This window comes from Camelus ferus, chromosome 1 (genome assembly GCF_009834535.1).
Source record: "Camelus ferus isolate YT-003-E chromosome 1, BCGSAC_Cfer_1.0, whole genome shotgun sequence".
NCBI classification, from domain to species: Eukaryota; Metazoa; Chordata; class Mammalia; order Artiodactyla; family Camelidae; genus Camelus; species Camelus ferus.
Window position 1 is genome coordinate 62,056,933 of NC_045696.1, and position 15,436 is coordinate 62,072,368.

The 15,436-nt window shown below is 31.7% G+C and overlaps 1 protein-coding gene across 9 annotated transcripts in view; it reads right to left on the minus strand.

The window, feature by feature from the left end:
• DLG1 (discs large MAGUK scaffold protein 1) overlaps positions 1-15,436 on the minus strand; it is a 228,975-nt gene that overhangs the window by 112,152 nt on the left and 101,387 nt on the right. For 6 of the 9 annotated variants that reach the window (XM_032481563.1, XM_032481556.1, XM_032481549.1 and 3 more), the window contains one exon: positions 8,096-8,194. The exons of the other annotated variants lie outside the window; for them this stretch is intronic. In XM_032481563.1, the coding sequence (XP_032337454.1) occupies positions 8,096-8,194 (99 nt within the window). The remainder of the gene's footprint in view (positions 1-8,095; positions 8,195-15,436) is intronic. 9 annotated transcript variants of the gene reach the window in all.

The following is a 15,436-nucleotide window of genomic DNA, read 5'->3' on the forward strand; positions in this document are numbered from 1 at the left end:
CAATAGATTTAGAAAGAAAGACATCTAATAAAGTATCTCCTATAACCAAAACGGGATGAAGAGAATAAGCAATAACAGAAGCAAAAATGGAAAATCTGCCAAGTTCTGGAAATTAAACAACACACTCGTAACCAATGAATCAAAGAAGAAACTGCAAAGGAAATTAGAAGACTTAAAAGATGAATGAGAATGAAAACACAACATACCAAAACTCATGAGACACAGCAAAAGCAGTGCTAAGGGGGAAGTTTACAACTACAAATGCTTAGCTTAAAAAACAAGAAAGATCTCAAATCAATAACCTAACTTTACAACTTAAGGAACTAGAAAAGGAACAAACTAAACCCAAAGTTACTACAAAGAATGAAGTAATGAACACTACAGCAAAGATAAATAAAAGAGAAAAGAAAAATAACAGAGAAACTGAATGAGATCAACAGTTGCTTTTTAGAAAAGATAAACAAATTGACAAACTTTTAGTTAGATGGACTAAGGAAAAAAGAGAGAAAACTAAATTACTAAATTCAGAAGCAAGTCAGGACATTATTGGTAATTATACAGAAATAAAAAGGATTATAAGAATATTATAAGTCTAAACCAACAAATTGGATAACCTACACAAAATGGACAAAGTCCTAACCAAGACTGAATTATGAATAGAAAATTTAAATAGTCTTGTGGGCAATGATAAATCCTGGAGAGGATGTGGAGAAAAGGGAACCTTCCGACACTGTTGGTAGGAATGCAGTTTGGTGCAGCCATTGTGGAAAACAGTATGGAGATTCATCAAGAAACTAAAAATAGATTTAGCATATGATCCAGCAATCCCACTCCTGGGCATATATCCAGAGGGATCCTTAATTCAAAGACACCTGCACCAATGTTCATAGTAGCATTATTTACAATAGCCAAGATATGGAAGCAACCTAAATGTCCACTGACAGATGACTGAATAAATAAGTTGTGTTATATTTATACAATGGAATACTACTTAGCCATAAAAAATTAAATAATGCCATTTGCAGCAACATGGATGGCCCTGGGGAATGTCATTCTAAGTGAAGTGAGCCAGAAAGTGAAAGAAAAATACCATATAATATCACTCATATGTGGAATCTAAAAAAAAACAACAAAAAACAAATGAACTTATATATATAACAGAAATAGACTCACAGACATAGAAAACAAACTCATGGTTACCAGAGGGGAAGAGATAAACTGGGAGTTTGAGATTTGTAGATGTTGACTGGTATATATAAAATAAACAAGTTTATACTTTATAGCACAGGGAACTATATTCGATATCTTGTAGTAGCTATCAGTGATAAAGAATATGAAAACAAATATATGTATATTCATGTATGACTGAAACATTGTGCTGTACACCAGAAATTGACACATTATAAACTGACTATACTTCAATTAAAAAAAAAAAAGAAGTGGAATGAGTAGTCTTGTGGGGGAGGGTATAGCTCAGTGGTTAGAGTACATGCTTAGCATGCACGAGGTCCTGGGTTCAATCCCTGGTACCTCCATTAAAAACTAACTAACTATCTAAATAAAGCTAATTACCACCCCCAAACAAAAACAAAAAAATTGCACAAAGTAAATAAAATATTTAAAAAATAGTTATAATTAATAAGGAGATTGAATCAGTAGTCAAAAATCTTCTGACAAAAAAAAGCTCTTGAGATCTGATGGCTTTCTTGCTGAATTCCACCAAACATCTGAAGAACTAACATCAATTTTTCTCAAACTTTGCTCAAAAATTGAAGAGGAAGGTGTGCTCCCAAACTTATTCTATGAGGCCAGCATTACACTGATACTAAAGTGAAAGGCAAGGGTTCTATAAGAAAACTGCAGACCAACATCCCTTGTGAATACTGATGCAATAATCTCAACAAATACTAGCAAACTGAATTCAGCAGCATATTAAAAGGATTATACACCATGACCAAGTGGGATTTACTCCTAGAATGCAAGAATAATTTAACATGTGAAAAATCAATGTAATACACCATGTCAACAGAATGAAGGCAAAAAACAACATGATCATCTCAATCAAAGCAGGAACGAAGTATCTAACAACATTCAACATTCTTTCCTGATAAAAACACTTAAACAAGAATATAAGGAAACTACAACAGCATAATAAAAGTCATACATGAAAAACCTACAATGAACATCATACTTTTTCTTGGTGAAAGACTGAAAACTTCTCCTTTAATAAGATCAGGAACAAGGCAAGCAGGCCTACTTTCACCATGTCTATCTAGTATAGTATTGAAAGTCATGGTCAATTAGGCAAATGAGAAAAATAAATAACATTCAAACAAAAAGGAAAATTATCTGTTTGCAGACAGTATGATCATAAATGCATAAAACTCTAAAGTATCACACAAAAATTTGTTCAAACTAATAAACAAACTTAGCAAAGTAGCAGGGTACAGTCAACACACAAAAAGCAGTTGCATTCCTATACACAAATAATCTGGAAAGAAAATGACATAAACAATTCCATTTACAACAGCATCAAAAAGAATAAAATAATTAGGAATAAACTCAGCCAACTAGGTGAAAGACTTATGCAATGAAAACTATAACACTGCTAAGAGAAACTGAAGACAACAAAAATAAATGGAAACACATACCACGTTCATAGATAGGAAGACTTAATACTGCTAAGATATCAATACTACTGAAAGCAATTTACAGATTTCATCCAATCCCTATCAAAATCCCAGTGATTTTTTTTTTTAAGAAATAGAAAAACCCATCCTAAAATTCATATGGAATCACAAGGAATCTGAATAGCCAAAATAATCCTGAAAAGAAGGACAAAGCTGCATGACTCAACACTTTCTTATTTCAAAACTTAATACAAAGCTACAGTAATCAAAACAGATTGGGACTGGCATAAAGACAGACATAAACCAATGGAGTCAAACAGAGTGCAGAAATGAACCCTTACATATACAGGAAAATTATTTCAACAAGGGAGCTAAGACCATTCAATGGGGACAAGGTAGTCTTTTCAGCAAATGATGCTGGGAAAACGGATGTGGATATGGATACATACAGACACATGCAAAAGAATGAAGCTGAACCCCTACTTAACATCACATACAAAAACTAATTTAAAGTACGCCCATGACTAAAACAAAATATCTAAAACTATAAAATCCTAAGAAGAAAATAAAAGCTTCATGACACTGCATTTGGGAATGAGTCATTGGATATAAAACCAAAGGCACAGGCAACAAAAGAAAATACAAACAAGGTGGACTTCTGAAAGCTAAAAATTTTGCACATAAAATCACACTATCCAGAGTAAAAAGGCAACCCACAGAGCGGGAGAAAATACTTGCAAATCATGTATCTGATAAGGAACTAATATCTAGAATATATAGAGAACTCCTAAAACTCAGTAACAAAAAAAACCAACAGCTTAATTCAAAAATGGGTAAAGGACTTCAACAGATATTTCTTCAGAGAAGATATACAAATGGCCAGTAAGTACATGAAAAGATGCTCAACATCACTAATCATTAGTGAGCTGCAAATCAAAACTACAATGAGCTACCACCTCATACCTATTAGGCTAGCTACTATTATGAAAACAGAATATAAGGAGTGTTGGTGAGGAATGTGGAGAAACTGGAACCACTGCGTACTGTTGGTGGGAATACACAATGATATACCAATGTGAAAAATAGTATGATTAACCTAAAAATTAAAAATTACCATATGATCCAGTAATTCCACTTTCAGGTATACACTTAAAAGAACTGAAAGTGGAGTCTTGAAGAGGTATTTGTACACCTGTGTAAATAGCTAAAATGTGGAAGCAACCCAAGTTGTTCATTGACAGATGAATGGATAAGCAATGCTTGATACATACATAAAATGGGATATTATTTAGTTTTTAAAAGAAAGGAAATTCTGATGCTACATATGCTATAGCATGGGTTAACTTTAAGGACACTATGCTAAGTGAAATAAACTAGCTACAAAAAGACAAGTACTGTTATGATTCCACTCATATGAAGTACTTGAGTTAAAATCTGAGACAGAAAGTAGAATGGCACTTGCCAGGGGGGAGGAAGGAGGAATGGGAAATTAGTGTGGGTACAGAGTTTCAATTTTCCAAGATGAAAAGAGTTCTACAGGTGGATGATGATGATGTTCCTATGACAATAGGAATGCACTTAATACCACTGAACTTTAAACTTAAAAATAGTTAAGGTGGTACATTTTACATTATGTGTATTGTACCACAAAAAAAAAAAAACTGGGAAAAAATATATGACTTCAATATAATTAAGAAAATGCATCAAACACAGACTGCAGGATATTCTATAAAACAACTAGCCTGTTCTCCTGTAAAAGTGCACAAGCATAAAAGATAGACTATGGAGCTACTTCAGATTAAAGCAGACTCATGAAAATTAACTGTAGTTTTGGACTGGCCAAAGGACCTGTTTTTGTTTTTCTTATAAAGAACATTATTGGGGCAACTGGCAAAATATAATTAAGGTCTGCAGTATTATATTAATGTTAATTTTCTGGCTTAGTTCATTATATTATGGTAATATTTTTCTTCTTAGGAAAAATATTTAGTATTGTAAAGAATTACTATTCACGGGTAAGAGGGGAATGAGTAAAACTTCCTTTTAACTGGTTTACAAAAAATAAAATCATAATCGTATAAGAAGAGGAATGATAAAGCAGATGTGGCAGGTAAAAATGTTAACAATTGGGAGATACATGTGAAGGTATATAGCATTTCTTTGTACTATTCTTGCAACTTTCTGTAAGTCTGAAATGATTTGAAAATAATACAAAACCAACACAAAAACAAAAACAAAACCCAAAACACAAACAGAATAGGGGCACTGCAGTGAGATATTAGTGTATGGTTAAAAAAGGCTCACCAAAGTAACCCAAGTATGCTATTTTTTAAAGATTATCAATAAAATAAAAATGTATCAAGTCATGCTTTAGATTATACTAATGATCAAATCATTTAAGAGTCAACATTCAGATCTTTTGTGAAACTTGAATGGTCCAGAAGCAACAAAATGCTCTACAGTGGATCTACCTCTAATGTTAACTACTCTAATGTCATGTGGGAGCTATCTGTCAAGTTGTCTTTTGCGTACACAAAAGTTATATTCATCTCAGTAACTACATGATTGAAACAATAATGAAAAACTGAACAAAATCAATCCCTCCAAAGCATCTATTTGAGTATGAACAGAGACTTTTACACAAATACATAAAATTAGTTATAAAGCATTTTCGACAATACTTTAATTACATGATAGCTAAAGAATCTGGTTTTAGAGAAGAGTATTTACTCTGGGATGGAAATAAGCTTACATATTAAAATAGGCCAGTATCATAGAGATTATATGATTGTATCTCCATTAGGACTAGTATCTGTTATACACCTATATGCGCTCAGTTTCTATGTGGAGAAACGGAGGCTGTGAGAAACTGAGTAATTTCCCCATCACACATCCAGGAAGGGGTAAGGCCAGAAAGTGGTAAAGCCAGGTCTCACTATAAAGTCCAGGCTCTTTCTGCAGCTTCAAACAGCCATTCAATGTATCTTTCCCTGTACCACTCTGAATAATAAGCATAATTCCTACTGCAGGTTTCTATAAAATTTAAATGACAAGATCAATATAAAAGTACTCTAAAAAGTTTAAAGTTCTACAAGTAATGAAAAATAATATTTAAAAAATTTTCATCTACTTAGCTATCTATCTGTCCTCAAATGCATTCTGAAGTAATTAGGGAGGAGTTAGTCCTCCCTGCCCCAATGCTCCCTTTAATAGATGAAGGGAGTATAAAACTTAGAGGTTAAGTAACCTGCCTGGGTCACAAGTCAGGACTAGACTCTATATCTTGTATCTCCCATTTCTATTTCTATTACATCCTGACTCATCTAAAATGTAAATCTTCAGGAAAAAAAATTAGTAGACCTTTAGAAGAAAAATTATACCTATGTATAAAGTTAAAATCAGGTTATATACTAGGTGTGGATTTCAAAATTTATTTTGAGACAAATTTTTATATCACTTTTATTAATTTTATAATGTACATGTTACACTCAATCAGGCACATACTTACTCTGGAAAATGAGGTACACTCACCAGAAGCTTCTCATATAAAACAACATAAATTATTAAACTACTCTACATGGACTTATAAATATATTTAAAACCTAAAATGAGGCTAGGTAGTATAAATAAGGTTCTTGTTCACATATCCTCATTTGTTTTTTAAACTTGTTCCTTGGTTTACTATCTTAAGGAAATGTGAAATAACACTAATAATACGAATAACCAAGATCTTGTGCCAGCTGCACATACATTATTATTCTTTCAGTCACTATGAAATATCTCAAGTAAGTACTGTTATCATCTTCAGTGTTACAGATAAGTAAAAAGAGAAGATTAGCATGGCTAAGTAAGCTGCTTGGTTACACAGCTAGTAAATGGTAGGATGGGAATTCCAAACCAGATCAATCTGACTCTAAATTCTTTATTTATAACTACAAGGCTTTGCAATGTCTCAACAATTTCCAAGTGTAGTGTGATGCTAAGTTAGAGACACTTGGAGTAAGTAAGTCAGAGAACTTTAAACAGGAAAAAATTGGTTCCCTATTGAATATAAGAATAGAAACTACTACAAAATTTCCAATGATTCCAGAAAAGTATTTAAACATCAAAAGACAAGTTAAAGCGACGAGTAAAATAAACTTTCAAATCTCCTACTTAAAAAAAAATTAGTTACTTGAAACTACTTAAAAAAAAATCCTAGTTACTTGGAAAGATGTTACATTATTACAATATTACAATAACCCTTTGGCTACTTATTTAGAATTATATTTTATTTATAAATTCAATTTCTTCTCTGCAATATAAAGAAAATATCCATCTGGACTCACCTATTTAACTCTTGGTAGTTTTACAATTATTTAACTTTTAATGATTTTTATAAAGGGTCAAAGACTATGGAGGTAGTAACATAACACAGATTAAAGTCTTAGTAATACCTTATATTTCCCCTAGAATCCTATTTTGTATAATGTTCCTACCGATTTTCACTTTTAAGGAGAGGGGAAGGGCACTGAGATGAGAATAATCACAGCTGATACTCCATATTTCCCCCAATAGGACTAATTTTGACACTGCCTTTATACAGTAAACACACCATTTTTACTAGATTTTATGCTACAGATCAATAACAGTAAAAATATCTAAAGATGCACTTATTCACACTTTAAATGAGATTGAGATCTTTCACACCAAAGATCATTATTATTATACTTAATAATACTACCATTATTTTAACTTTGGATAATTCTGTTGGTAGGGTAATTCATGTCTTAATAAGCCATCCCTTGGGACTACTAGAGCTCTGAAAACTAAAAATGTTCAGATTCTCTGACATTTGGCTATTATTTCATTTTATTTTTTGACTGTTATATGTTAACTTTTAAAAAATAAACTTATGATATTAGAATAGTTTTACATTTATAGAAAAGTTACAAAGATACCACAAAGAGTTCCCATACATTTTATATATATATCAGCTATTACTTTTAAATAATAAATGTAAAGTATGTTATCCTACCAAATGACAGAAAGATGAATATTTCAAAAGAAGATAAATATACACTGGAAAATAAAATGCTATATATAAAATGATACATCCAATACAAGATCAGGAGGACAATAATTCTTATTATCTTTAGAAAATAAACAAAATTCCCCAAAGCAAAATATTTAAAAACTGTTTTGTACAGATTTACAAGTGCAAAAAGCATGATATTAAATTTAAGAAGGATCAATATTATGAAGTTTAGAATGTATCTTATTTCATAGACAACCTAATAAAATGGCAAATATTGAACCCATTTTATATTAAATTCTAGATATTTCATTGCCTAAAAATACCATTTGAAGCTCAAAGTGAATTACCAAATCTAACAAAGAAACAGTTAAAACAATCTGAAAAGAATACAAATGAAACATTAAAAACAAATAAAAATTTTATAAAGAAAAAAGAAACTAATAAAAACCTGTGGTATGGTGGGTAGGATGACAGTACTCTCAGCAGGGACTGGCAGGACAGGGATCACAGGGACAGTGGGAGAAGAGGGAGGTACAGCTTCTGTTGGCTAAAAATCATCAACGACAAAAAATCAGGAAAAATACCAAATAAAAGGGAAACATATAACAGAAAGTTTTGTCATAAAGATAAGTTATAGTTTCCAGGAATAACTGAAGCAGGTAAAATATTACTTAAATTTAAATGAGAAAATGCTCCCCAGAAATTATTTTAGAATTATTTTAGAAATAATTATACCACCAATAATAATTTTAACGATTATGTAATTAAAATGAATGACTACTCTTTAGATGTTTAAACAAAAATAATAAAAGATAATGACTTAACAATATTCCTCAACTGGGAGACAAGACACTCACTTCATAGACTACAAAAATATCTTCCTAGCATTCAGGATATATCTGACTATTTTCTTCTTTGCATTCAAAGAATCAAAGTAATTTTATTGCCCATGAGGCAGGCAATTGAGGCTTACAAATCCACAGACAAAATATTCAAAGGACTGAATTTATATCATTTTAAACAATCTATGCCATTAACCCCTACTATCAAGAAGTGTAATAATCTGCCTTACATCTGCCTGTAAAGTCATTAATTCAATTTACATTCACTGATTACCTATTATGTGCCAAATACCGGAAAAAACAAAAAAGGAAGTGGGAACACTGTGACATAATTTAAACTAAGAAGTTTTGATATTTGTACTCAATTACTCTATCTGGCTTAATTAAATTATTTTTAGAAAAATGTAGCTGGAACATAGAAAAGATGTTTTGTAACAAGTCCCAATCCCTATAAACTGTATTAATTCATAAATATTTGCTATACCAATGACATCCTACATAAATAAAAAAAAATTAAAATCAAATCAGTAAGAGGACAATGTACTTTGAGAGAGAATTACAACAGGAAGAACAAATTGCTAAACTTGAAACTATGCTTTTCCTCATCAATAAAAGAAACACAAAATAAAATTACAATGTTGACCTTCTGTTGCAAATCAAATCAGTCCATCTAGATTTATCAAAAATGTATAGTCTCTTCAGTAGTGGTGCTGGGACTATTGCATATCCACATCCAAAAGAATGAAGTTAAATCACTACCTCACATCCTATATAAAAACTAACTGGAAATTACTCAATGGCCTAAATATAAGCCCTAAAACCATCAGCTTTTAGAAGAAAACATAGAGGTAAACCCTCAAGACCTTGGATTTGAGAATGGATTCTTAAATATGATATCAAAAGCGTAAGTGGCAAAAAGAAATAAATAAACAAATTAGACTTCATCAGAATTAATGCTATTTGGTACACAAAAGATTTTATCAAGAAAGGGAAAAGACAACCTATAGAATGGGAGAAAATCTTGCAAATCATACATCTGATGATGGTTTAATATGCAGACTATATAAAGAACTCCTACAACTCATCACAAAAAGACAATTTAAAAATAGGCAAAGGACTTGAATAGACACTCCTCCAAAGTGTAGATACACAAATGACCAACACGCACATGAAAATATACTCAACATTATTCATTAGGGAAATGTAAATCAAAGTTAAAATGATATATCACTTCATACCTACTAGGGGGATGTAATTTTAAAAAGTGAAAACAAACCCAGAAAATAACAAGCGTTGACATGGATGTGCAGAAACTGGAATCCTCAAAAACTGCTGGTGGGAATGGAAAATGGTGCCACCGCTGTGGGAAACAGTTTGGTTTGGCAGTTCCTCAAAAAACTAACCCTAGGATTACCATATGACTCCTACCATTCTACTCCTAGGTAAATACTCAAAAGAACTGAAAAGAGGGACTTGGATATACTACACCAGTGTTCAGTGATGCATTATTCATAACAGCCAAAAGGTGGAAACAACCCAAGTGTCCATTAACAGATGAAGAAATACATAAAATGTGGTATATGCATATAATGAATATTAATTCAGTCATAAAAAGGGATGAAATTCTGATACATGCTACAACATGGATAAATCTTGAAGACATTATACTAAGTGAAATTAACCAGATACAAAAGGTCAATATCGTGTGATTACACTTACACAAAATATTTAGAGTAGGTAAATTCATAGAAAGCAGATTAGAAGTTATCAGTGTCCAGGGAGAGAGGAGCATAGGGAGTTTCCTGCATAATGGTTACAAAGAAAGTTTTAGTAATGAAAAGGTTTTGGAAATAGTGGTAATGGTTGTACAACACTGGGAATATAATTAATACCACAGAATTGTGCAGTTAAAGCTGGTTAAAATGGTAAATTTTGTTATATATATTTTATCACAACAAAAAAAACTCAAAAAAATCTAATGCACAGAAACAGATCCTCTCAGACTGCTGTTGGATCTATAAATTCATACAAACTTTATGAAAAGCTATTTAAGTAATTATCTATAACTTTAAAAATGTTTGAACTCTGACTTAGTAATTCTAGAAATCTATCCTAAGGGAATAAATAAAAAAAAACAAATGTTTTAATATTCAATATTCTCTTGAGCATTGTTTATAGTTGGGGAAATGCAGAATATCTTAAATATAAAGTTGGACAAATAATGGTAATTTTGTAAGATTAAATACTATGCATCAATAAACAATCATCTGTAAGAACAGCCTGTAAGTCATATGAGATACTGCCTGTGACATGACACGACATTAAATAAAAAAGGGAAGATAAAACTTTTTATTTTAAAAATGGAAAAAATGTTTGAAAAGTTGATTTCTAGGGGAAGGATTATGAGTAGCTTTTCTCCCCTGCCTCTATATTACAAATTCTACTTTTCCAACTGTCAACAATGAATACACAGTGATGCTACAATGCAGGGTGAGGAATGGGAGATCTATTCATATTAAGAGAAAAACAATTAGTATGATCTTTTACCATCTTATGCTCAAGAAAATAAACTAAAAATGCATTCCAAATTATTCTAAAAGATGATAACAAATTTCTATGATTTTATAAGACCATTAGAATTGAAGAAGCTAGAGATCAAGTTTAACCCTTCATTTTACAACTGAGTTAAGCTCATATAAAGTAAACTGTAAGGAATCAGGAAAAGATTTGCTGGACTATTGCTACCTGGATTTCTTGTATCTTGTAGAAAGACTTTAAGTCATTAGATTCTGATTCCTTCCTCTTTTTTTAATGTCCCAGTCTAAACCAGTTCCTTGTTTGAGATGATGGAAAAAGTTATGGAGATGGACAGTGGTGATGGCTGTGAATGTAGTTAACAATACTGAATTAATTATATAGTTAAAAATTGTTAAAATAGTAAAAATTTTATGTTACGTATATTTTACCACAATTTTTTAAAAGGACATTAGGAATGAAGCCTTTGTGGGTCTTACTTGGGGCTCCTGTCACCGTTTATATATTGTTCCTATAAAAAAAAAACTGAATTCCAGATTATAAGGCTAAAACAAATAATTTAAATGTCAACCAACTTTCAGTGGAATACTTACGACTTTTTAAAAACGCCTGAAAAAGCCAGAGGTTCTGACTCCTAATTTATGACAAAGTATGAGAAAAAGTTTTAAAAGAGTTTATACTAAGTGAAGTAAGTCAGAGAAAGACAAATACCACATGATCTCACTTACATGTGGAACAAAACAAACAAAACAAAAAACAGACTCATAGACAAAGAGAACAAATGGGTGGTTGCCAAAATGGGGCAGGTGGATGAAACAGGTGAAGGGAATTAAGAGGTATAAACCTCCAGTTATTTAAGTCATGAGGAATGCAATATATAGAACAGGAAATATGGTCAATAATATAATAATTTAGACTAGATTTGGTGGTACTGGTATGACTGCATGATTTTCAAAGTATATAAACACAGAAATAAATGTGTGTGTACATGTACATATATACCATACCCTAGCTGTGCCCACAGAGAAGACCTGGGAGGACTAACACCTCAATAGCATGAAAATACCCAGCACTTGGATCATGGTTTCTAAATATCCAGTCTCTAACTTAAAAACAAACAAACAAACAAAAGCAAAAACAAAAGAGGAATCTTTGCAGAAATGGCTGATTTCAGTGCTAGAGCCTAGCAAGTGCAGTATGAGCCTGGAACATTCTGCTGTGTCAGAAAATAAGGAAGTGCTCAAAGAATAATGAGGGCATTACAAAGGACACAGAAGTCAGCTTGAAGGGCTCTTATCAGTCAAACTGGGAATAACTTGAGACTCAAAATAAATAATGATAATGATGGTATAAAATTCCACTGAATAAAAACAGGACTCCAAGAATTCATACTGATATATAAATAATTACAATCATAGAGGGAAGAGAAAGCATTTCTTATAGTAGAATACCAATTAAAAATGTAGAAGGAATGATGAAGCTACAAAATTGTCATTTGGCAACTATCATATTAATAACTCATTCAAGAAACATCAAAAGTAACAGACATACCTATCATCTATAAAAGTTTTCTTATGCCTTTTTAAGAGTGTCAGATATTAGCTAACTAACAATCCACTTAAACATAAAAAAAGGCAAACCTATATGCTTATGTCAAATTTCAAGGCCAAGCACAAAAATTTCCTCCATTAGGCAGCTGCTCTCCAAAACCCTTTATGATAGACTATAAATTCTTTAATACTACATTTAAACCTCACTGTAACACTGGCTCTGAGCCTACTCTAAATCTCCTTTCAATAGGATCCTTTAGAGGATGTGAATGCCATTTTTTAAAAAATCCTAAAAAAAAAAAAAAAAGTACACCATCTCAATCTACCCCATTCTGTATGGCACTGAGCAAGTACTCTGAAAAAGAACATATGCCTCTGCCTCTTCCCTAACAAAGGCAAACACTGCTGAGAAGGTCTTCAAAAACACATACACAACAACACACACAATTTCAAGAACCAATTTAGGTAACAAAGTATTACAGAACAACAAAATAACTCATTTAATTCATATAAAAAAAAAACACCCTAAACAAATAATATATAATCAAATGAAGGTTGAGTGATGAGGAATAGCACAGACATTAGATCTAATAACAGAGTAAAATGAAGAGACAAGAGGATATTATGAGCTCAGGACTGAGAGCATGGGAGAATTCTGGGTAGCTGTACAAAATGATTCTAAATTGGAAAATGACAAACTTTAGACTCTAATATAAATAATGAGACAGCAATGCACAGTAAGCATTATATTTGGGGTTATTACAGAAAAGAAGAATTCAGCATAAGCATTTTAAACTCGAAAAATCTTGTATACATATTTTATTAGACAGTATGACTATTATGGCATCATCCTTTTCCTGCTCCATTTGTATCACTCAGATCAGCTCCAAAGAGTTTTGTTGCTTTTTTAAAAATCTTGACCATGTGACTAACAACAGTCTCAGCTGTTTCTATCCATAGCAACACCATGGAATCATCAGCCTCTGAGGCTGCCTTCAGAGACTTGTTTCCATGACAACAGAGGCTATACTATTAACACTGTCTCAAAGAACACTGCAGAAAATGGTAAATTCCTATAATATAATTGGATTGTACATTTTTAAAAGCACTTTTTAAATACCAATATCAAATTGACAGCTTTCTGGAAAATGTTTTAACTGATTCATTTTAGAAATTCTTGTTATTTACTCACAACTTTACATTTTAAATTTAATGTAAGATCTTAAAACTATAAAATCAGCTTTTAAAACAGATTTTCATAAAAAGAGGTCTGAAGTCTCAGTAGGTATAGCCACATGCTTAATGTGTACTGCATATCTACAGTTATGACCATGTACCACCCTCTTTCACACCCACGCATTCAATAAATGGGAAGATACATATATATTGAATTCACTTAACCTTTACTAAATTCTTTTCTGCTTAAAATAACTAAAGTGGTCTTTATATGTGCATATGAATCCTGACTGATATAGGAAGAGACAAAAGGGACAATTAGGAGGGCTGCTATGATAATCCAGCTGAGAGGTCATCAGTGGCTTTAACCAAATGATGCTGATGAGGAAAATGGACAATGAGTAGTCAAATAAAGATAAATTTTGAATGCAGAATTGGTATTTCTGGTGACTGATGGGAAGTCAGGAAGAAGGACTATTAAGAATAACACCCACAAGACCACAAAAATTTATCTTTTATACATCATTCTAGACCCACTCATAAAAGATTTGCAAGGCTTTCTGAACTTTTTCTCATTTATTTTCTTATTTATTAAAAAGATTATCATAGAATAAAATGAAACTGAAAAAAGATAACTGATACCATACTAACATGCAATTAATAACTGTTTATATTTTACATTAATATGTTACATGAATTGGGCAAATTGAGCTTAGAGCATACATAAAGATTCAATAAGGTCTAAATAAATTTACAACATATTTAGGGAAAGTTAAATATATGAATTAGCAAATCTTTTGTTATCAGTATCTTAGGTATAACAAGGAAAAATAGTTATCCCCATGCCACTGTTGGTCTAGTAAGGACCTTATTTTGTTTTTGTATGGCACGGTTAAATATTCTTAATCCAAATTCCTTTGTTTAAAGATATACTATGTGATAATGAGACATGTTTCTCTGAATAAATGTCAAAGAAGCTACCTAAGAGGCAAAGAGAAACCAGGAATAAAAAAAAAAAAAACCTGCAAGCCTTTTGCATGTTTATAGAAGGCTAAAATACAGCACAGTAGATTTACCAAAACTGGGAATCACTGTACTCAACAGGCATCCAGTATCTTCAGAATAAAGGTATTTTTCATTGCTTAGATCTGATTCTTATTTGATCCAAATGCCCTTTTTGCCACAGTTACTGCAAACAGGTACCTTCCATATAAATCCCAAAACATGTTATTTGAACCAGCTGCATATGACATCCATGTCATAATTATCTCAGAAGCAAACAGCAATAAAACTAGATATATTTCTAAACAAATCACTAAGGGATTAAATACAAATCTTTGAATTTAAAATAACAAGGGAAGATAGGAAAATAGACCTAATGATTTACAATCCTAGTATAGAAACATGGATGCAAATTTGTTAGTTCACACAGACAGATCGTCTAGTTCTTCAATTTTTTTCTGCTTGCAAGATTCATGCTATTTAGTTAAGGTATATCTTCCCTTCATTATAAAAAGATGGTATTCTATCAGCATTCAGCTGATCACTTTGCATTGGTAGAAGGATGAGACAACAATCACTAAAAATTTAAATTAAACAGAGATCTAAAACTTGGATTTAAAGATATGGTTACATAATTAACAAATAGGTATGAAATTACCAACTGCAATATGCTTTCCCCCTAGT